Genomic DNA, 21,138 nt, shown 5'->3' on the forward strand with positions numbered 1-21,138 from the left:
TATATCCTTGACGGTTGACTGGTGAGAGGGGGGTTTGCCAAGATTGGAGCCGTGTGTTGGTCGTCTTCGTTGTTTCGCCTCGTTGTGAGTGCCTGAATGCTGGCGGAGTGAGCCGCTTCCGAGGATGGGTTGATACAGACGTGCCTGGAAATTGGATATTTGGCTACCTGATTGCTTAGCTTGGTATGCATTAGCAGGACGAGGATGTACTTTCCTTCAGGATAAATGTTCCTGTTTTGTTCCTATCTCTACACGTCCTAGTCTAATAATCCACGAGACCCTATTCAAAACCTAGTTGATTATATAGAAGTAAAATATAGATCATACCAGGGACTGCCTAACCACCCTCTAGCCCCAACCGGGAAGATAGATACATGGACCATGGAAGTAACTTCATCCCCAGCCCCATCTGCTCCCCTTCCCTGGCTCCCCGAGTGGATAACAGCGCATCCACTTCGGTTGTGATTGTCTCACTCACTAACTTGCTTTCTGATTCGGTATACTGCTTAATGCCAAGATGATGAGATGGGATCATGTTTCGACGCGTCAGCACGGAGTATCGTTTCGCATTTTGGTTTGGTATAATGGAGATGAGTATTGCCATGCTATGAATGCTGTTGTTCTGGTATTGTAGGTATATGCACCTCGCTATGATGAGCTGATCAACTCAGCCAGTTCAGCCAACGTACTTTGTGTCATGTAGGTACTTTATCAGTCCAATAGGTACTAGGTATAGCTCAATGCAGTAGCCCAATTAGACGAAGGATTATCCCCTTCAATCAGAGGACTGCACTGGACTGAAGCTAGTACCTACTGGCTAGGGTCTGTGGAGTGAGATCAGGGGCCAGACCAGACCAGACCAGCACCACGGTTAGGCATCGCGGTGAACTTACTATCCTGCGTACGGAGTAGTGTTTTCTATTTGTGGCTGGGAGGTGGAGTGGCGTGGCAGTGGATTGATAGACCCATAGTGGTCCGTAGGGTGGTGCCTACTGCCAGTGTCTAGGGTAGTACCGGGTTATAAGTAGAGTAGCAGGTACCCGGGATTCTAGCTCAGACCAGCATTCATACTATTCTTACTTTCGTTCATTGCTATTTCTTGAACATTCATCTTCTAAACACATTATCCCAATCCAATAATTCAACCAACCATCCTTAATCCAAGCAACCACCACAATGTCCGTGACATCTACCGCCGCCTCCGCCACCTCAACCTGCCACCAAAAACTCTACGAAATCCCCATCAAAGACGCGGCCTGCGCGATGCCCATGGGCTCCAACAACTCCGCCATTATGAGCAGCTGCTGCGGGTCCGCCTCGGTGGTCTCCTACTCCAGCTGCGACTACTACTGTCTGGCGGAGGACCAAACCGTCGGCACGTTGGCCGAATGTCTGATCAAGGCGTCCGAGGCGGGGGAGGTCTGGTGTAATACGAATGCCAATGCCACGGCCACGGGGAGTGTGCCGACTACTGGGGCTGGGACGGTGGTGTCGACGGCGAGTGCGACGTCGTCTGGGAAGGGGTCGGGGACGGGGACGGGTACGGCGAGTGGGGAGACGGCGTCGTCGACGAGTAATGCCGGTGTGGCGGTTAGTAAGAAGTCGGTGGGGGTGTTGGTGATGTTGTTTTTGGGGTCGGCGGTGGGGGTTTTGTTGTAGGCAGTGGGAGTATAGGGTGTATGATTGAGGGAGGGGGTATGTTGTGGATGGTAGACAGGATGGTTGATAGGGTGGTTGATAGGGTGGTAGGGTTGGATTGGATATTTAGCTAGGCTATGCTGTACAGTAACTGATGTATCTCGTGATCATCTTGCGGCGAATATCATTAGCTGTATTGATTTAATATTAAATATTCGTTCACTGTTGTGCACAACGTAAATGGGTTCGTGCAGTTGTGAGGTTCACGCTGTATACATAGATGGTGTATCGTCGTCACCGACAACCAGGCTGAGGTAACATGTATTCACACACGAGCATTCACACGTGTCTATCAACATGACTATCTATTTCGTGTTGGTGCAGTGAGATACATGATTCTTCTGTTGCCTGTGAACAGTTGTTGAGCATCTTGTATACTTCATATCATCCACCTTTTCTACTCATCTACAGCAAACATTTCAAAGAGTTGAACTAAAGGAATGGCACCATTCAACCTCTTCAAACTCCTCTTCCCATCAACGGTTAAAAAAACAGACCTCAAAGATCTCCCTCTCGAGATTATACTCACCTGCTTGAGCTACTCCACCCTCGAAGAACTCCTCTCCATCCGTCTCGTCTGCCGTAAGTCTGTCCACCAACCCTAAACCAAACTAAGCATCACCCAGGCCGCATGAACGAAACCGTCCTCGACAACCTCTCCCACATCACTACCGTACCCGAGCACCTAAGCGACACTCTCATCTCCCGACTGCTCTACCACGAACTCCTCAAAAAGCCAAGAAACCCAACGCCACATCACCGCCATCGTCACCCAACTTCAACAATCCGCCCAAGGCACCGAACTCACCCAATGCACCATCCCCAACTGCACCCAAGCCATCAGCACCGCCCTCACCATCCACAACGGCCGCGCCTGGGTCATACAGAACTACAAAACCGCCCCCTCCTGGCTCACCACCACCACCACCACAACCACCACAATCCTAGTCCCAATCCTCTCCGCCTGGTTCGGCCTCCACACCCTTCTAACTAACACCCTAACTCACTACACCAACATCAACACTACATACCCCCACCTCGGCACCCTCCTCACCGCAGCCACCTACCACAACGACCTCCCCCTCCTTCAAACCCTCCTCACCCACAATCTAAACCCCAACATCCCCAACAACCTCCACCACACACTCCATCTACCTCGCCGCGCGAAACAACCACCACGACATCGTGGCCCTCCTCCTCGAACACAACGACACGGACCCCCAATACATCCGATGCGATGAACTGTTCCTCGCTGCTGGTCGCCGTACAAAGGGGTCATGAAGATGTCGTGAGGGTGTTACTTGCGTGTGAACGGGTGAATGTGAATGCGGCGGGGGTGTGAAGGGGGTTATGCCGACGGCGTTGTGGGCAGCTGCGGGGATGGGGAATCTGCGGATGGTGAGGATGTTGAATTGGGGTAGGGTGGATGGTTTGATGTCAGTGGATTATGATCTTTTGAGTTTTGTTATGTTGTTGGGGTTAGGATGGGAAGTATTACTCTGAGGGGGTGGAGTAGATAAGGGGTGGCTTAGGGCTGGGATGGCCACTCTAATAGTAAGATGGAAGTATGTTCTTATGTTACTATCACGATAGATAGCCTTTTGGCGTAAAGATATAAATAGACCAAGAAGAGAGGCTACATGCCGAACTAGATTATGGTTATGTAGAAATCGAAATATAGAATCATTATCATAACAGTCAAATTAAACCAACGTGTACAGCTGGAGCCTTGAGCCATGTGTCAGAGGTATATAAGTACTAGTGTCTGTAGGCAGGTTTTCATTTCCTTCTACTACAGTACTAATCTATCCTCATCTCGCACTACTTATGGTAAACATGTGAAGTACTCTGCATCGCCTACATCCGGTGTTGATCTGCTCGGTAGTATACTAAGTTAGTATGAATACTATACGAAGTACGAATCAGAGCATAAACTTGAAGCACTTAATGATACTATCTTCAGAGCAATTATTATATACTAAACCACGTCCGTCCTCATCTAGTAGTCTAGTCGACTATACACTATGCACACTGTTGTCAACACTGTCACCAGGGTAATGACTGATCACCGCAGCACCGGCCATCCGTCCACGTATTTGATGATGTTATAGCCTAGTCGGGCGTCCTGATGTTGGTATCTTATTAGCATTATACTTAATGTCTTGCAGTCCAATATAATCTTGATAACAGACAAGAATAGACTGGGCAAGAGAAAGGACGGGAACGAACCTTAAACTCCAAACTAACCGATTTGTTCACTACCAACCCAGCAATCGTCAGTAAGCACAGTAACCACATACAATCCAATCCATTGCACCAAGAGGGATGAAGAGAGAATAAGAGAGGAGGGTATACAGTAATGATAATAAAGAACATCCACCCCCCCACTTTCATCAGTCAACACGCCCTGTCCACCAGGCGCATAGACGTCTCCATTCGACCCGTAGATGATTTCGCCTCCGCCATCGACGAGGTCTCGGCCTTGTTTGTCGACGAAGGGGCCTCGTGGGCTGGCGGAGCGACCGAGGCGGATACTATATCTATTTGGTTGTCTTTAGTATTTCCCTCACCAAGAATATGGGAGAAAAATGGGAGGAGGGATGGAGGGAGGGAGAAAGGGAGGGAGGTGTGGACATACTCCATCCCCGGCGCCGGCAACTTCTCCGGATCAAAATGACAACACTTCCCCCAACTAAACCAGAGATAATACCACGGTTTACGGTATGAGATAAACGGTCCCTCGATGGGATGCATCCCCGTCGGATCCCCACAAATCCCATCGGCTTTCTTCCCCGGTGGATGCACGACAGTCGGTTCAAAGGCCAGATGACGGGCCTCTTCTCTCCGCTTATCGATCGCTAGTAGCCCCGGCTGTAACGGGACCTGCCAGAGGCCGGTCCAGAAACTGCCAAAATTCATGTACCCTTGGTCCGTGGCGTGGTCGAGGATGACGCTCACGTCGATGGCATTGGCTCGGTCGAAGGGATACAAAGTGGACTTTTTGCCCGCGCCGGAGAGGGCCAGAGGTCCGTGGTCGGTCCAGTCGTTCGGCCCTGGGGAGGAAGAGGTTGCCACGCCGATGGCGCTGTTGCGGCAGCCGCTGTTGCTGGTCGCGTAGAAGCAGTAGTAAGTTCCGGAATAGGAGAGGGTGGTAGGCGCCCAGGGGGCTTTGAGATCGCCTTTGGGGAGGATGCTGGGCCCGTCTAGGACGGTGCCAGCTTTGGTCCATGGGCCGGAGAGATGGGGTGCGGTGTGGATGGGAATGTGCGGGCCGGAGCCGTAGGAGTAGTAGATGTCGTTGACGCGGATGATGCTGGGGTCGTGGATGTGGAGGTCGGTGATGTGTGTGGGGGGGAAAGGGCCATCATATTCAGGGAGTGTGTCGTCGAGGAGTTCAGTGTCTTGAGATGGTGAGGGGGTGTGATATCTGGTGTAGAGGGCGTAGGTGAGGAGAGAGAACAGAGTGAGGAGTGAGATGGCTTTCAGGATGCGCCGGAGCAATGGCCGGGTGAGCGGCGACTGAGAGATGGAGCTGTCGTCACTGGCAGTGAAGGATAACCATGGTAGCTGAGGCCATTGTTTAGGAATCATGCTGGATGTGATGACTCTGACTCATTGCTTGCGGTCAAGGCAACTGAGATAGCGCCAACTGGCGAGTCTGGATGTTGCAATCCTGAGTGAGGTTGAGCTCGACAGGCGACGTGGATCAGATTAAGATTGGTGTGTTGTGCTTCAGGGATGGTGGTCATGGATATTGCCGTTCGCCGTCAACCCCTCAGGTGTTCGTCTATAAACCACGTTAGTCGCGCCGCTGGCTCGGGAGGGGAGATCCTACTTGGATGCTGCGGAGCCAGAAGTCAGATGCAGCATGATGGGATGCAGTGAGCGATACCTTAGCAGTGGCAGTGGCAGTGGCAGTGGCCGGTGGGACAGGCTGCAACTTCGCTGGGCTCGTCGATCGCCCAGCCGGCCAATCATCTGCCCAGTTCCCGTGGTCCACAACACCACTACTATTCTCAGCTTACTAGGTATGGTCGAGGTAGGTATTTTCAAGCTGGCATGCATCTAGTCGGTGGAATCATAGAACTGAATAGCTCGAAGCATCATTACGCCATAGCATACAGGGTACTCGATCCAGTCCACCTGCAGTCGGATCTACATGGCCGAGATGCCAGTCAACAAGTGAACCAACGCCCAGCGCTCCAATATCACATAACAATATCATAACTACCGAACTACGATCTTGTCCACCTCATCCTTGGCCTCCGTCCAGGTCTCCAGGTTCTTGCGCGCCCAGTCCAGGTGGCACCGCGCGTATGCAACCTATCCAGTTAGCTGAGTCCACGAATCGGGTATTAAACTCACCATATACCGCCGGAGGTCCATCTCTTTGTCTTTCTGGAAGCGCTTGAGATCTTTCAACACACCGGCACTGGCATCTTTGACGTCTTTTTCGGACACCCCAAGGGCTTGCTCCAACTGCGTCTGTTAGCAGATTCCGGACACAGCAAGCGACACATACCTGCACCAAGCTCTCTTTCGTCTTCCCAATCTGATCGCGCCGTGTGCGCTCTGGATCAACATCCACAAAGCCATGGACCGCGTGGCTGATCCGACCGAAGATCTTGTTCGCCACAAAAGTCCCACTCGACGTTTTGCGATGTGCCGGAGACGAGGACCCGAATTCCGGGCGTCGCAGCGCGGGGCTTTGTGGAGGATGTGAGTTAATATTTTCCCCGTGCGTAGGAGGAAAGTCCGAGTCAATGGATGCACCGTCCTCAGAGCTAGCCGGACGGGCCTCGCCCTCGGTGCCCCCTGGAGCGCTCACGGCCGAGGACGTCGACAGCGACCGCTGGGTCCTCGTGGGCGGTCCCGGAGGGGACGTCCGGTTGAGATACTGCTCGATGCGTTTCGCCTCCATTTCACTGCGCTCCAGTGAGTCAAGTAGCGTCTTCTTCTTGACTAGCTCATCGCGCGTCATGTCTTCTTGCACCCGTTTGAGCACCCGATACCGTAGCACGCTGCGCACCACGCTGGCAAACTGTGCGCTCTCTCGCATGGGCTCGGCAAAGCTGGCGCTCAGCGAAGCGGATAGTTCCTCGGTCTCAATGTAGGATGTATCGGCGGCTTGACCCACTCGTTCAATGGCCGCAGCCACGGTCGGAGATGGTTCTGACAAGGAAAACCCATTATACCGTGCTCCGAGTTCCATCAAGTCGGCGGAGAGGGATGAAAGATGGGCCAACGTGCGACGGTTGACTTTCTCGATATTTCCTTGCAGCAACAGCTCAAGCTCACGCGTAGACGCCTCGAAATTGATAAAGTACGGATCCAACTCCTTTTCACTCAGTTTCTGCGACTCCGGCGGGAAGCGGCCAAGCAGGTCCGGGCCTGGGGTTTCAGTGGCTGCAGCTGGCGCGGGACCCCCGGCACCCCCCGACTTGAGCTTCGCGGAGGCCGATGGCACCGGTAGCCAGGCATGAGCGGGGGTGGGATTGGCGGGGTCGAGAGGAGGGGCTTTCAAGTTGTTCTTGGGCACCGACGACGCGGGGTGTGAATGAAGTACTTCGCTCTAATTGAATCAGTACACGTGAATCAGTACACGGCTGTCGGCGATCATCGGCACACCTACCCAGCTGACATTGGGGTCCAGGAACCTCCACCAGACCCCATCCTCGCGCACCTCCTTCATCCGGCGACAACGGTTCAGAAACACGGCCAGCATTCGCTTGCGGAGGTCGATAATGGAGGTGTCTTCCTTGGCTTTGGTGGGCTTGGCGGCATAATCGGCCATCGTATGCTTCTCGGGGATAGGCGGGACGATGAGGGTTGGGTGGAGATTCACGAGGGTTTGTCGTAGCGACGCGAACTCGGAATACCGTCTGCGGACCTCCAGATCCTAGATTCAATTAGCCTGATTGCTTCTGCAGCTTAAGCGCCATTTGGACATACCCCCGTGCGTATCGTGTACACGATGAAGCTGCCGCCGCCTTCGTGGTTCTTCCCGGCATCGGTGATGAGGATCGGCATCTCCGGGTTTTCGTACAGAATCTGCTCTATCCGGCTGTCGTAGACATTTTTGCGGAGGTAGCCATGACCCGCTTGCTGGTTGACGTATGGGGCGTCGTCATCGTCGCTGAGATCCTGTTGTTGTGAGAGAAAGTCCGGGGGATTGTCGGTGGATGATCGGCTAGAGGGAGAGGGAGGGGTATATTCGCGGTCGTAAAGAGCTGCACAGGTTAGTGTAAGACACAGCGACCGGATGGAGATGGGCTTACTGGGAGAGAGAGTTGCCGAATGCAGGGACTCGGAGAGATGCGCCTCGTTATCGAATGCGCCGTACGGGTTGTTATCCTCGTCGTTCCACATGACGGCGGGAGGCTGATCAGCAGCCTGGATCTTTAGGAAGAGAGAGAGAAAGAGTGGATCATGAATAGGGGAGAGAGAAGAATGTATGGAGTAGCCAAGTTGAAGCTCTGAGGGACAGAACCGAGGGAGGAATCAGCTGGAGCACCAGCCCAGGCAGCGCCGGGACTCTCGCGGGGATCAACGTCACCGCCTCGGGCGTGCCGCAGCGACCACCTCCGCCGCCTTATAAATAGATCATCTTCCACCACTTCGCATTTTGCTAGCTACAGGCACCATGACAATCCAACGCTATCTGCCAATTTACCACCCACCCTGCGGTTCCTGCGCTTCCGCTCTCTGCTGCAGAGCCGCTGCTAACGCACCGGGATCCGGCCCTTGCTGCATCATTCCACCGTGAGGCTCCCGTCTCTCCGAACCCGCCTTACTTGGACCCCGCGGAGCACTATGGGGCCTGTAGCTCTTATTCGAACCCTGCTTGCTACCCCTCGGTGCTGACGGAGGATCAAGGGGATGGCGTGCATATCCTTGTACGGAGGGAGGGTTACCAGGAGGTTCCGGCACAAGTTGAGGAGCATCCCATTCATTCAGCCTAGCCATTCTGTCAGGCGTTCTAGCAGCTGCAGACGGAGCAGCGGGCATGCCGTTTCTGTTCGACGGAGGCCGGTTCGGAGACTGCCGAGCAGGTTGCTGATGTTCCCACTCATCTTGAGAAGGAGGTTTGCTGGGCAATCTAGCCGGAGGTGGGGGACCAGGCATGCCGTTTCGGTGTGAGGCAGGTTTGCTAGGAGGTCTTGACGGGGGCTGTGGAGCTGGAGCATCCCATTCGCGCTGTGACGGAGGCTTGCTAGGGGGACGTGATGCAGGCTTGCTAGGAGGTCGACATGCAGGCTGTGGAACTGGAGCATCCCACTCGCGCTGCGAAGGAGGCTTACTCCCACCGCCAGCAGCAGCAGTACCAGCCATAGGAACCCCACCGCGATCTGGCCCCGGCGCAGAAGGACCAGCTCCTGCAGGCTTCTTCTGGTTGCGATGTTTACCTACCTCTCGACACTCCACCCAGTGTTTTTTGCCGCGTCGGTCTGCAAGTTCGATCTTCTGCACGGTGACTTCGGGTGGACGGGTCCGACGCCGTTCGAAGTGGTCGTTGTGGGCGCTGGTGCGGAGCTTGCGGTGCCACCAGAGCCTGAGGATGTAGACCATTACGCACATGAAGAGAAGGAGCGCGACGAGGATGATCACGATGGTGGTGTTGGGAGGCATGGCTGCGTGTGATGTCGTAGGACTGAGGTGAGTGTTAGTAGTGTGTGATTCGTATGGGAGGATGTATTACTGGCTTCACTGATGCAGGATTGTAAAGTACGCGAGGTAAGTGAGGACGCGTCCGACTTGACATGCAAAGCAGTGCTATCGCCATGCAGCGTAGCAAGAAAAGGTGGGCATAAACAAACCATCAGCCCAATGCATACAGCAGTGAATGGTAACATCTACTTGTATGACCTGTTTGTTCTACTACCAAAGACCGAACCACCGTTCATAATAACCAAAACAGTAGCGTAAAATTCATCTCTAGACTTTTCTCTATACCTAGCCACCACCCTCACAATCAATCACAATAACTCCAAAGCACCCCTAATCCTCGAAACCCAATCATCATGCACCAAACACCCCTCCCCACGCACAAGCAACGCCTGCAACTTCCCCTTCAGCTCCTCAACCCGTTCCTGACCCAACAGCGTAGCAGCAGCAGAATCCCTCGAAACCAACACCCCCGCCATCGCGAACAGCCGCACACCCAGAGTAAACGTCTCCGGCTTGGAAGTCCAACCCAGGAGGCCATCCTTCTCGGACTCGGTCGCGAAGATCTCCCCGAAGGAGGAGAGGCCAGTGGACACCCAGTTGAAGAGGGCGTCGAGGGAGACTTCATCGAAGGCGGATTCGCCGAGTTGACGGAGTCGGGCAGCCCAGACGTCTACTTCGCGGACTTCGTCGATGAAGAGGTTTTGTTTCTCTTCTTCGAAGAGGATGGTGCTTTCTTTGCGGAGGGAGGAGAGACGGGTGGAGATGGGGATGTATCTCGGGATGGAGGTGCTGAGACGGGGTTCTTGGTCGGCAATGTAGGCTGTCATTCTTTGGTAGAGGAGGCGGGAGGTGGTGTAGTTCGTGGTGATGAACTTGGAGAGGAGGTCGCTGGCGTTCAACGGGGATAGGGCGACGGCCTTGGAGGGAGAGACGGAGGAGTAGGAGAGAACCCAGCTGGCGGTGGAGGCGGCGAGGTCACGCAGCTCTTCGTCGTCGTCGTTGAGCATGTCGTAGAGGACTAGGTAGATCTCGAGTAGGGCGCTGTCGGTGCGAGGAGGGTTGCCAGCGGAGCGGAGGGCGCGTGCAAATGCCGCCACGGAGGATACGGCAGCAAGACGTGTGGTGAATTCCTGGTGGGTTAGCAGTGGTTTGAGATAGGGGGTGGGCTGAACGTACTGTCTCCTCTTGCATGGCGGACTGGAGCCGTGTTGCCCATTCGAGTATGTCCAGGTCTGAGCTCTGGCGGCCTGCGATTGTCTTCAGGGCAAGAAGGCAGCCTTCGAGGGTGAGTTCGGCGTCCGAACGATCTCTGTTCCAGATGTTCTCGCTTGAAGCAAGCTTGAGGTGCTTCTCGAGGGTCTCCCATGGGAGGTCCATCTGAGTGACGATTTCATTGTGAAAGTCTAGCACAATCGACAGAGCAGAGGCCAAGCAGGAGATTGCTGAGGCCTTGACTTCCTCAGGATAGGCACCGAGGATCACGGCGTAATAGAGTTTGATCAACGCTGGTCTGTACTGATCCTTCTCGCCGAAGATCTCCTGGATGCGCTCCAACAACCACTGACCAGCATTGGGGTCGAAGCGCGAGACAACACCGAGCAGCGGCTCTACCTCGCCCAACTTATCTGTCACAAACATCTGCAGAACAGTGACCCACGAGATAGCGCGGCGGAGGAGAGAAGGAGCGCGGGTAGTGCTCAGAGTCTTCCAGGATGGGTGCGACGAATCGAATACGAACTGCCGAATGTCGGCAAACGAGTAGAATTCGGCCAGGTAGTTAAGCGTAGAGATCATTTGTCCTGCAACAGGTTAACCAGGCATCTACAGAGGCGATTCGGCTTACCCTCTGCTCCGGATTCTATGCTCTTCTCGACGACATCGCTCAGGATTTCCAGTAGAATACTGGCAACGAACGGGGACTCCGCAAATGGGAAGGATGAAGCGAAGATGAGTTTCAGGGTAGAAGACACCTCATCAATGTGCTCTGCAACTAGTTAGTAAGAAAATGCGGATCCTCGGCACGACATACCGGTCCAGAAAGAAAACGAGCTCGACGCAAATCTCCGAAGAGAATACTTGATACAAAGCGCTTCTCCGTGGAGATAATCCTGCGTCATAGTGTCCCTCTGTACATCCAGCAACGCCTTGATGCTGGCCAAGACATCTGAACGGCTCAACAGCGAAGCATACACTCGAGCTGCATGTTCTCTGATACCCCAAACCGGGCTCTTGAACTGTTCCCGGACGAGTCCCCGCAAGGCCTCGTCGTCGACGCCAGTGACATTCGGGACCTTTTCAGCAATCAGCTCCAAGGCTGGGAAAACACGCTCCGTAACCCTGGCGTTGTCGCTCTCGCTGGCGTTGTCGCTCTTTTCGGACGGACTGAGAAGGGTCGGCAGAAGTTCAAACAGGCCGGGATATTTCTGGAAGGAAACTCTGGCACCTGGCTCCGAGCCTGAGATGCCACCGAAGCCCAAGCCAGTGCCAGTGCGGCACATGCGCGTCAACAAGGCGCGGAACAGCATCAGCCCAGAGTTGCGAAGGGCCCATCTACAACGGTCAGAACGGATGACACAGAGCTTAAGCAGCACTTACATAGGCGATCCCAGGCGTTCAGCAGAAAGTCTCAACGCGGGCATGATAAAAGGCTCCGTATGGGGTCCCAACTTGGTGTTGGTAAAGATATCTTTCAGACAGTTCATCGCATGCACCTGCGGCAGGGGCACGTCCTGTCTCGACGGGTCATGCTCGGCGGGCAAGTGAGAAATCTCGTGAAGGTCCTTGATGACGCTTTGGAACAGCGGTCCGCCGGGCTTGGAGGAGAGAATGCCGACAACCAGGGCAGGCAGACCAGCCGAGCGGCGGGTGAGTTTGGACGCGGACTCGAAAATGATCTTCTTCGCCTCCTGGTACCACCGAGTCGGCAGGGCAGTGATTTCCTCGCTCTTTGACTGGCCGCACCGTTGGCAGCAAGTAGCGAATGTTTGGGACACGGTTGAGAAGGCTCCGCGGTGCCGGAGTTCAGCGAGCTGGATGAAGCTGAGCGTTCCGATCTTTTCGAAATGATCAACGGATAGTCCAGACTCGCCTTCTGGACCATATGCCTTGTTGGCAAGCGTGGCATGCAGGAGAAGGCTAGCAAGTCAGTATAAGTAGCCAATTCGAGGATGGAACGCACCTGGATTCGCGAAGAGCACGCCAGGAGTAAGACAGGATATCTTTAGGGCCGACACCAAGTTCCTCGATGGGGTCATCTGTATGGCCTTCCGGCGAGTCGATGCAGAGCACAGGCTTGACTTCATTCCAGATCTGGTCGCAGACTTGCACGATCCGTGCATGGACAGATTTCCAGTTGTCGTACGAAGGTTGCCCGCTCGATACCAACGAGTAGAAGTTGGGAGTCGCAATGATGTACCTGTTCCGTTAGTCTACACTCCGCAAAGCTGTGAAGATCACATACCTTAACGCAGATACATATCCATGCAAAGGTGCGTCACGCATAGAATAATTGAACAGGCCCCCAGCCAGGGAGAGCTTCTGTTCTAGCTTCTTGAGGAGAGTGTCAACCACTGCGGACTTGGTCTCCCACCAGCGCGCATGTTCTCCCTCCACGGCGGCTGCGCGGAAGAGGATATGGTACAAACGAGCCACGGTATCTGCATAGTCGGCTCTGCTGGTGTTGCTGGCCAGTTGTTCTGCCTTGGCAAGGCCTTCAATGATCTGCGGGATCTCTCCAGCGTGTTTGGCGCTATCGAACAGGACCTCCTGTGGGAACAGATTCAGAAGGTAAAGCGACGTGGCTCGCACTTCCTCGAAAGGATCAAGCAAAAGATCCACCAATAACCTGAGAAGGGTAGGCTCAAATACGTCCAAGCTGCAGAGCCATTTCGTCTTGATGCCATCTGTTGCGTCGTATCTACTATCCAGACCAGACTCCAGGAACAGTATCAGCGTCTTCAACGCAGACACATGGCGAGGGTAAGAAGCCGTGGGCCGCAGGTCCGCCTTGAGGAAATCCAGATACTCTTGCATGCATGCCCGAGTGGTCGTGTCATTCCGGGCAAGTTTCGGTTGTTGCTTCTTGTTCGCCGGGGCTTTCTGGTCGATGGGGCCGTCCTGGTCTTCCAAAAGGCCACCCTTCAGGCGGATAATCAACTTGCGAATCATACCCAGGATTTCGCCTCTCGAATAGGAGTCCGACTCGGTATGCATAGACGGCAGTCCACTCAAGACCGCTTTCATCGTTGCCGAGGAGACGGGTCTTGTCGTCGATGGCGCAGTAATGAGCAGAGAAAGGGCAGCAATTCTAATGCTAATGTCTTTATGGAAGAGGAACTGGCCAATAACTTCGCTCTTCAAAACAAGCACATTGTCGGTATTAGTATTGGAGCCTGCTTTGGCGATGTATTCTACTCCTGTCAGCATGTCCATAACCAGACCCAGGCAGTCACTTACGATCCTCATGAATGAGGCCAGCCTTCTTCGCAATCTGCAGGGACGCGAACAAAAGCATAAACTCCGCCCGCGGGGCATCGCTCATATCACCAACGAGAAGGCTATTGAGTGGCAGCCGTTCAATAAACGATTTGAATCCGGCCGGGTCATTGGAGAAGGATGGCTGGAGAACATAGGTGCACATATACTCCAAGTTATCCAAGTTCCTCAGCAAGATGTGGCGAACAGGTGCTACCCAAACGGACACCAAGTACTGCGCATCAGGTGCAGCCTTGACCTTCTGGAAGAAGGCTCCCATGGTATCACCCGAGGCGGCGGCAAGCTCGGCCTTGGTAGCCCGAGCCAGCATACCCAGGACCAGAACCTCGGTGGCTGTCTGGTACCGATCCTTCGAGACATCCTTCTGAAGATACTGCGAGATGTTAATAGACAGAGCCTTGCAGTCCTCCTTGAAAAGCGCCGACCAGCTCTCATAGTGATCTAGAAGCCACTGGTCAGTCAGCGCGATCAGCTCCAATGGCGTGACCGCACTCTTGCGAAGCAGCATCTCCAACGAGGCGAACGAGGCCTTGAGCCGCGCGCGGGGCTCGCCGAGAATGATGCTGGGAATCGTAGCTTCAACAATCTTCTTGCGGAGTGCTGACCGATCAAACTCCTGGCGAGTCTTCACCAGCAAAGCGACCAGCGACTCCAGCACCTGCTTCATCGGCTTAGGCTTCACATCCTTGTATCGGGCCATAAAGACCTCGAATACTGACAGCCAAGTCTCATCGGAGCGGGCGAGCTGTCTCGTGCCCTCACAAGTGGAGGTCCGCGCCGCATCCAGAAAAGCACTGAGCGCATTACAAGCGGCGGTAGTATGTGAGTGCGCGAGTGAAGCGGTAGAGTATGTCTCCAGGAGTGACTTGAACACCCGATTCACTTTCCTTGGAGATGTCAACTCCCAATGAATTAAAATGGCAGTCGGAAGCACTCTTACTCAATATCATCACATGCGTTGGTAAACTTGACCAGCGGTCCCTTGCCAATGCGCACGAGGGTGTCTTCCGGCAAGATTTGTATAGTCTGCGACAGTTGCTCCATTTCTAAGGCGAGCCCGGCACCCCCAGGGGCACCGGATGCTGGATTTCCGGACATACTTTTTTTACAGAAACGGCATGGCAACCTCCAGGGAGGGGGTTCAATTAACAAACCAACGCAGATAAAAAATCCCAAGCTCCAGCCCGCCCCCGCGTTTCTGATCGTGACTTTTGCCTCTTGGTGGATTTTCGAGAGCGGGTCCCCGAATCGGGTTAGCCTCGGCACTACCATAATCCGACGCCAGAGTCCGCCGAGCGACCGACCGCCGCAGTCCGCCGTCAGGAAAGTCACGGGGCTGAAGTTTTTGTTTCTCGGACCTTGAATTACCTGCTCCGACCTCGCGACCATCTCAGCTATCCGGGTTCGCGACTCATCCTCTTCTCCTCCTCTCCCCCTCTCCTTTCTCCTTTTGTATTCGTATATACACCTTTAATTTTTCACAATGTCGAACATTTGGGACTCCCTCAGTGGCCGCAAACAATCCAAGGGCTCCGAAGCCACGGCCCCCGATGCATCCAGCTTCCTTTCCGACCTCCCCGACCCTACTCAACTGCACCCTCTCGCCGGCCTGAACCAAGATACCCTCGACTACATCACTCTGGAAGATTCCGCGCTGGACCAAACGCCCGGCTCGCGCTCCGTGCTGCCGTCCCGCGGCTGGACCGATGACCTGTGCTATGGAACCGGAACGACTTATCTGGCCGCGTTGACTCTGGGTGGTGTGTGGGGTTTGGCTGAGGGATTGCAGAAGACGCCTGCGTCAGCTCCGCCCAAGATTCGTCTCAACAGTGCGTTGAACTCCATCACGAGACGAGGCCCGTTCCTGGGCAACTCGGCCGGTGTGGTTGCGATGGTGTACAATGGGTTGAACTCGGGTATTGGCTATGCGAGGGGCAAGCATGATGCCGCGAACAGCATTGTGGCGGGTGCTTTGAGTGGAATGGTGTTCAAGAGTACGAGGGGTGTGAAGCCCATGGTGATTTCGGGTGGTATTGTGGCTACTATTGCTGGTGGCTGGACTGTAAGTGATTGATTCCCGCGGCTATATGGGATTTAGCTAACAAGAATTAGGTCCTGAGCAAGGCATTCCTGTAATTCAGCTAGCAACATCACAGCCCCATCTACTGTATTTTAGCAACAAGCGAACCGAATCGAATCGAACCGAACAAGTCGAGTCGACTGTCCGTCCACCGCGTCCGGAATCCATATGACATGATTGTATGGCCTAGCAAAAGTGGAGGTACATTTGGGTTGGTTTCCGCTGTATTAGAACGGTTTCTTTTTGTCGTCTGTCGTCCTTTTCGTCTCACATCTTCCCTCCGGCGTATGAAGCATTCTATGTGGCATTATCCATGGATCGGACCGGCATGGTAATGGGTTTATTTTATTTTTCACTTTTCTGTACATATAATGGTACTTGTTTGGCCGATGAAGAGACTGGATGAGTCTTGGTCTGCGCTTGATGTCATAGTGCCAATGAAGATTCATGCTATATTCCATTAATTCAAACAAACCCCTACAGCTTATGCTCAGATACTCATCAACACCCAGCTTTCTGTCTGCGGCAAACACGGCCCATGCTAACAGCTCGACCATACCCTCGTGACCGTTTACCGCCGCTGCAAGCAGAAGCAGATTGCCAAGATCTGGCCCGATCACACGCATAGTGGCAGTTACAAAACAGTGCATAGGTCTTGTATTTTGAGGTTTATGAACCTTTCTGACCCAGGCGCTATTTCTGGATAACCAGGCATAATGTGTCCCATTGCTGAGTTATTCTTATAATTGTAGAAAGTGAGCAACTCCACTATATATCAGAGTACCAAGGTGAGAAACTCAAGCGGTACCTATCCACACACGAAGGGTATCCAACAGAAACACCTTTCCTAAAGGTGTTGGTTTACCAGATAAATACAGGGGGACCGTTCCTTGTATGTACATAGAGCTATCACAACTACCATAAAATTATGTGGGTGGGGAACCTTATTCCAGAGCGCTTCTTGAATAAACTTAATATATTAGCGTGACCCATACCGTCGTTAGATGTTATCCAAGACACGTTATGAGGTGATGTGAATGCTATATATACCTTTTACTATAATGCGGGTACCGCTGATTGTAAGCCTAGAAATTAGAAGATTTAAATTTGACCAGTTAATGTAGGTAATAAATGTGGCAGGTGTCATTGAAGCAAATTGGGCAAGGTCATACACTCGGTACAGTATCTTGCACAAATACCATGCTTACCCTAGAGTCTGTCTGCATGCTTCATAATTTTCTTCTGCTGTGCATCGCTGACCAGCCATAAATATGCCAGATACATGGCGTACGGCTTCCGGAATTCACGGAAAACCAAGTAGGATGTCAGAATTTACCATCGACTGAGGCAATATATATATATATATATACATATATATTCGCGTTTAGCCTGAAGGATGGAATATCCCAACATCAAGTATCATTATCTTATACGGGAGAGATAATTCTGCGTCTTCCCGTCTACTCAGCCGCACGTAGCAACAATTCCAATCACTCACCAGTCAAACCGGCACGAACGCCTTCCGTCTTTCCACTAACGAACTGAATATTATTCGTATGAACGATATACAGCATTCAGTTGTCGACATATAGGCATATCTGGAAATGACCTCAATGGTGTTTTCATTCTTTACCTAAATAAGATTAGCCGCTGATAATCTGCTCCACTCACGACGCGGCAGGAGCTTTGGTCTTCGCGTTTATGCCAATCTTCACCAAGACCAGATATATTCCTGTGGAGCAATGCATGCACCAAGGAACCCACATGATCCTGAGTCCGTACTCTACAACTCCGACACAGCCACCATGCACGCATCCATGGAAACAGTCACTGCCCTTTCCTCGCCGCTGTTGTTTTCGTCCGCTTCACCGAGCAAGACATTGATATGCAGCTCCCTTTCCATGTTTTCGCCGGGCTTTATTCGGCTTCTCTATGGTGCACAAAGCTTGAGTAGCATCCTGCGACCTTCGTTGAGAAAACCCGCGTTGAAGAGGGGCTGGTAGCCGAAACGGGACACTATTGGCGGCAGACAGTTGCATTCAATCGGGGTTAAGAAGAAGTAATCCCGTACGGGAAAGATCTGTGGTGCCGACGGGATACACCACGTTTGCGATATTCAAGCTGCACTGAAACGGTATGATCTGCATGTACAGGATGTGGAGCTATACCAATCACAACAATTGCATGATGGAGGGTTCCAATCCATCAATAGTGAATGGTATACTTCTTATTGGCCGTCTTCGCTTACGGGGCCGATGAATCAACGGAACGAAGGGTCGCCAATAGATTGAGGAGGTCGGTTATTTTGATAGATCAGTTGATGAGTTGTGAATTAACCGAAATCGACTCTATATAAATTCTTGGACAAACTTGGTTGAATTCTCAGTATATTGCCTCCTAAGCTGGCAAACTTCTGATTCTCTACGGTCTTCTTTTTGGCAAACATCCTGTCACCATGCATTTTTCCTTCCCAACCTTAGCCATCCTTGGGTCAATGCCCTTTATCGTTCAAGCCCAGCTCACCGGACATGTCGGACCTACAACTTCCGCTACAGATAAGGCTGCTGTGAAAACATGCAATGTCTTGGATTACGGAGCAGTGGCAGATAATACCACCGATGTTGGTCAGCCAATTATGGACGCTTTTACTGACTGTGCGTCCGGTGGGCTGGTATACGTGCCAGAAGGAGACTATCTTCTTATCAATTGGGTTGGCCTTGTGAACGGAACTGGGGTTGCAGTCCAGCTCGACGGCGTTCTATACCGTGGATCTGATCCAGGCTCTCAGGGGTATATGTTCTCGATCAGTGATAGCTCTGACATCGAATTTTTTAGCTCTACTGGTAAAGGCGCCATTCAAGCCAGCGGATACTTATACCATCTCCAGGGTACTCGCATTGGACCGCGAATTTTGTCAGTTGGTGGTGTTACAGACTGGTCAGTTCATGACCTTGCCTTGGTGGACGCGCCGATGTTCCACTTCGGTATTGGTGATGCTTATAATGGTGAGGTTTATAATATGGCAATCCGAGGTGGGGATTCCGGTGGCTTAGATGGAATCGATGTTGCTGGTAGCAATATCTGGGTTCATGATGTAGGGAATCCTGGCCCATAATATCAATGCTAGCTAACGATTATAGGTTATGGTCACCAACAAAGATGAATGCGTGACTATAAAGGTTCATATTCCACCCCTTCTCCTGTTAATTCTTATGCTAACACAGCCCCTATTAGACCGGTGCCGCTAATATTCTCGTTGAAAATATTTATTGCAATATCAGCGGTGGCTGCGGCATGGGGTCCCTGGGAGCCGGGGCTAATGTCACTGATATAACCTATCGCAATGTGTACACATGGTCTTCGAATAACATGTATTTGATCAAATCAAATGGAGGAAGTGGCACTGTCTCTAATGTTCTCTTGGAAAACTTTATTGGTACCCACTATCCATTGATCGATCACACTGGAAGAGGCTGGATACTGACTCTATGTCTACGATTTAGGTCACGGAAACGCCTACTCGCTGGACCTTAATGCGTACTGGTCGAGCATGTCAGCCGCCGAGGGAGATGGTGTATATTATACCAATATCACTTTCTCTAACTGGACTGGTACCGAATACGACGGCGCTAGAAGGGCACCTATATTTCTTTCATGCCCTGCTGAGGTTCCCTGCACAGATATCACCGTCGAAGAGGTGAATATATGGACAGAGGTTGGAGACGAACAAACCTACTTTTGCGGAAACGCTTATGGCACCGGTGTATGTCTTAATGAGGCTGCGACACCAACATCCTATGCAAGCACTATCACCGTAACATCAGCACCATCCGGATACTCAGCAACCAAAATGGCCGAGGATCTTTCTTCAGGTTTCGGCTACACGTTGTCCATTCCAATTCCAACACTACCAGCATCCTTCTACCCTGGAGTGACACCGTACAGCGCGATTGCAGGTAGTAGCTGAGCGGGGTTTCAGCTGCACACGCAGATCTTACTATCGATATTGATGAAAGCGCTGGGACTGAGGTTGTCAGCATTTAGTTGCTGTCCCACAGAATCTGTAGAAAACTTCGTACTCTTACACAATTCTTTTCCTTCTTCTCCCAAGTCTCCACTGTGAAAAAAACATACTGATACTTCTCTTCTTCCTTGTGCTTTTCCGTTGTCGCTGCAGAATGTTCTCAAATTCTTCAGAATTTATGCTTCGACGCTTTCTAAAAATCGAGCATTTCTGCTGTCGTCATATGTGATCAAGTGTCTCCTTTAAAATTTTTTTTTCTCAAGCATTCCAATTATCCATAATAGTTCTACTTGGGAATGAGTAACGCCCAGCTGGTTTCTCAATTACTATGCTCAAATAAGCCGCGAAGCTTTTGAACCCACTGAGGACCTTCGGCAGATTGTCCAGTTGTGTTCAGTGATGAAGGAGAGGTTGCCATGGCAGAATCACAATGAATGGAACGACTCTGTACAGCTTCTATCCCAGGTTAGAGAATACTTTGCTATTTGCTGTTTCAACTGTCACATATAACCATAGGGTGTAGAGAATAGGGCTTCCCGTCCGCTCAGCCGTACTTAAACTATATTAATTAAACATGGCAGACTGGCAGGTGAGTCTTTGCATTTCACATTCGTCCCTTGACGCTCGGCGCACTGGACGAACTCCATCTCTTTTCTGCACCCACAGGTATACTGTATGTAAAACGAAGTGCACATTGTGAAACCTGAGAGATGTTAGGCATAAGAGTTACATTAATCATAAAATACTGTTTACCGTGATTCGTAAGTTTCCAACGAAAGACGAATTAGAAAGTCCCTTAGCAGACGGTGGAGAGAAATCAGATGGGCTTGGTATATTTTGGGCGCTCTGGGGTGTACCGGAAGAAAAGGGTCAACTGGGAGGAAGCAATAGAGAATGAGCAGATTGAGCTTTACTACGTTCTATTTGTGAACCTGCAGGCGCCTATTTATATACATGAGCAGGGCTGCTGTCAGATTGCTGTTTTGCTGCTGACATGAGTTGCGCTTAGGCTGCCCACTAACTATCCAATAAAGACCAGTAATCTGTCAGTAGGATGCATCATGGTCACATCACATCACATGGATCACACTTCACTAGATTTAACCTATCATTGAGGCTAGAGGATGCACATGTACCTATCTTGGAAAAGATCATCGGCGCTGTTGCTTTCACC

At 52.0% G+C, this 21,138-nt stretch overlaps 8 protein-coding genes across 8 annotated transcripts; 3 read left to right on the forward strand and 5 right to left on the reverse strand.

Annotated features, from left to right (window-relative positions):
• The first annotated feature begins 1,093 nt into the window (after positions 1–1,093).
• Positions 1,094–1,860, forward strand: BO80DRAFT_429223 (uncharacterized protein). Its single transcript, XM_025720417.1, has one exon. It carries the CDS (start codon positions 1,177–1,179, stop codon positions 1,657–1,659), a length of 483 nt encoding a protein of 160 aa, XP_025570557.1. The 5' UTR covers positions 1,094–1,176; the 3' UTR covers positions 1,660–1,860.
• A 1,903-nt stretch (positions 1,861–3,763) lies between these two features.
• BO80DRAFT_438723 (arabinan endo-1,5-alpha-L-arabinosidase) lies at positions 3,764–5,289 on the reverse strand (the record flags this gene model as incomplete). The annotated part of the gene is made up of 4 exons (XM_025721053.1): positions 3,764–3,823; positions 3,928–3,940; positions 3,999–4,238; positions 4,337–5,289. The coding sequence occupies 4 exons, from the start codon at positions 5,287–5,289 to the stop codon at positions 3,764–3,766; spliced, it is 1,266 nt and encodes a 421-aa protein (XP_025570558.1).
• A 555-nt stretch (positions 5,290–5,844) lies between these two features.
• BO80DRAFT_485118 (PX and BAR domain-containing protein) lies at positions 5,845–8,067 on the reverse strand (the record flags this gene model as incomplete). Its single annotated transcript, XM_025723483.1, has 6 exons — positions 5,845–6,021; positions 6,064–6,177; positions 6,221–7,270; positions 7,331–7,597; positions 7,651–7,928; positions 7,977–8,067. The coding sequence occupies 6 exons, from the start codon at positions 8,065–8,067 to the stop codon at positions 5,926–5,928; spliced, it is 1,896 nt and encodes a 631-aa protein (XP_025570559.1). The 3' UTR covers positions 5,845–5,925.
• Positions 8,068–8,342: 275 nt separating this feature from the next.
• On the reverse strand, positions 8,343–9,516 carry BO80DRAFT_429225 (uncharacterized protein). The gene has a single exon (XM_025720418.1). It carries the CDS (start codon positions 9,325–9,327, stop codon positions 8,368–8,370), a length of 960 nt encoding a protein of 319 aa, XP_025570560.1. The 5' UTR covers positions 9,328–9,516; the 3' UTR covers positions 8,343–8,367.
• Positions 9,517–9,620: 104 nt separating this feature from the next.
• BO80DRAFT_468718 (THADA/TRM732 family protein) lies at positions 9,621–15,044 on the reverse strand. The gene is made up of 9 exons (XM_025722950.1): positions 14,801–15,044; positions 13,822–14,747; positions 12,827–13,775; positions 12,545–12,781; positions 11,962–12,501; positions 11,396–11,916; positions 11,210–11,350; positions 10,543–11,165; positions 9,621–10,496 (listed from the first exon to the last, which is right to left on the reverse strand). The coding sequence occupies exons 1-9, from the start codon at positions 14,956–14,958 to the stop codon at positions 9,675–9,677; spliced, it is 4,917 nt and encodes a 1,638-aa protein (XP_025570561.1). The 5' UTR covers positions 14,959–15,044; the 3' UTR covers positions 9,621–9,674.
• A 163-nt stretch (positions 15,045–15,207) lies between these two features.
• On the forward strand, positions 15,208–16,399 carry BO80DRAFT_468719 (protein transporter TIM23). Its single transcript, XM_025722951.1, has 2 exons — positions 15,208–15,922; positions 15,973–16,399. Exons 1-2 carry the CDS (start codon positions 15,344–15,346, stop codon positions 15,994–15,996), a joined length of 603 nt encoding a protein of 200 aa, XP_025570562.1. The 5' UTR covers positions 15,208–15,343; the 3' UTR covers positions 15,997–16,399.
• A 1,989-nt stretch (positions 16,400–18,388) lies between these two features.
• Positions 18,389–19,907, forward strand: BO80DRAFT_485120 (RGase A; the record flags this gene model as incomplete). Its single annotated transcript, XM_025723484.1, has 4 exons — positions 18,389–19,034; positions 19,081–19,119; positions 19,175–19,376; positions 19,444–19,907. Exons 1-4 carry the CDS (start codon positions 18,396–18,398, stop codon positions 19,905–19,907), a joined length of 1,344 nt encoding a protein of 447 aa, XP_025570563.1. The 5' UTR covers positions 18,389–18,395.
• A 420-nt stretch (positions 19,908–20,327) lies between these two features.
• Positions 20,328–20,960, reverse strand: BO80DRAFT_392164 (uncharacterized protein; the record flags this gene model as incomplete). Its single annotated transcript, XM_025717209.1, has 3 exons — positions 20,328–20,667; positions 20,718–20,884; positions 20,919–20,960. The coding sequence occupies 3 exons, from the start codon at positions 20,958–20,960 to the stop codon at positions 20,529–20,531; spliced, it is 348 nt and encodes a 115-aa protein (XP_025570564.1). The 3' UTR covers positions 20,328–20,528.
• Positions 20,961–21,138: the final 178 nt, after the last annotated feature.

This window comes from Aspergillus ibericus (genome assembly GCF_003184845.1).
Source record: "Aspergillus ibericus CBS 121593 unplaced genomic scaffold BO80scaffold_60, whole genome shotgun sequence".
Lineage (NCBI taxonomy): Eukaryota > Fungi > Ascomycota > Eurotiomycetes > Eurotiales > Aspergillaceae > Aspergillus > Aspergillus ibericus.

What these genes read in the sequence shown, in the direction of transcription:
- BO80DRAFT_468719 (XM_025722951.1), top strand. Translation starts at nt 15,344, where the DNA reads ATGTCGAACATTTGGGACTCCCTCAGTGGCCGCAAACAATCCAAGGGC. An exon ending in CTATTGCTGGTGGCTGGACT is followed by an intron (nt 15,923 to 15,972) that starts GTAAGTGATTGA and finishes AACAAGAATTAG; the next exon opens with GTCCTGAGCAAGGCATTCCT.
- BO80DRAFT_429225 (XM_025720418.1), bottom strand. Translation starts at nt 9,327, where the DNA reads ATGCCTCCCAACACCACCATCGTGATCATCCTCGTCGCGCTCCTTCTC.
- BO80DRAFT_468718 (XM_025722950.1), bottom strand. Translation starts at nt 14,958, where the DNA reads ATGTCCGGAAATCCAGCATCCGGTGCCCCTGGGGGTGCCGGGCTCGCC. An exon ending in AACGCATGTGATGATATTGA is followed by an intron (nt 14,748 to 14,800) that starts GTAAGAGTGCTT and finishes GACATCTCCAAG; the next exon opens with GAAAGTGAATCGGGTGTTCA. An exon ending in TGGCCTCATTCATGAGGATC is followed by an intron (nt 13,776 to 13,821) that starts GTAAGTGACTGC and finishes TGACAGGAGTAG; the next exon opens with AATACATCGCCAAAGCAGGC.
- BO80DRAFT_429223 (XM_025720417.1), top strand. Translation starts at nt 1,177, where the DNA reads ATGTCCGTGACATCTACCGCCGCCTCCGCCACCTCAACCTGCCACCAA.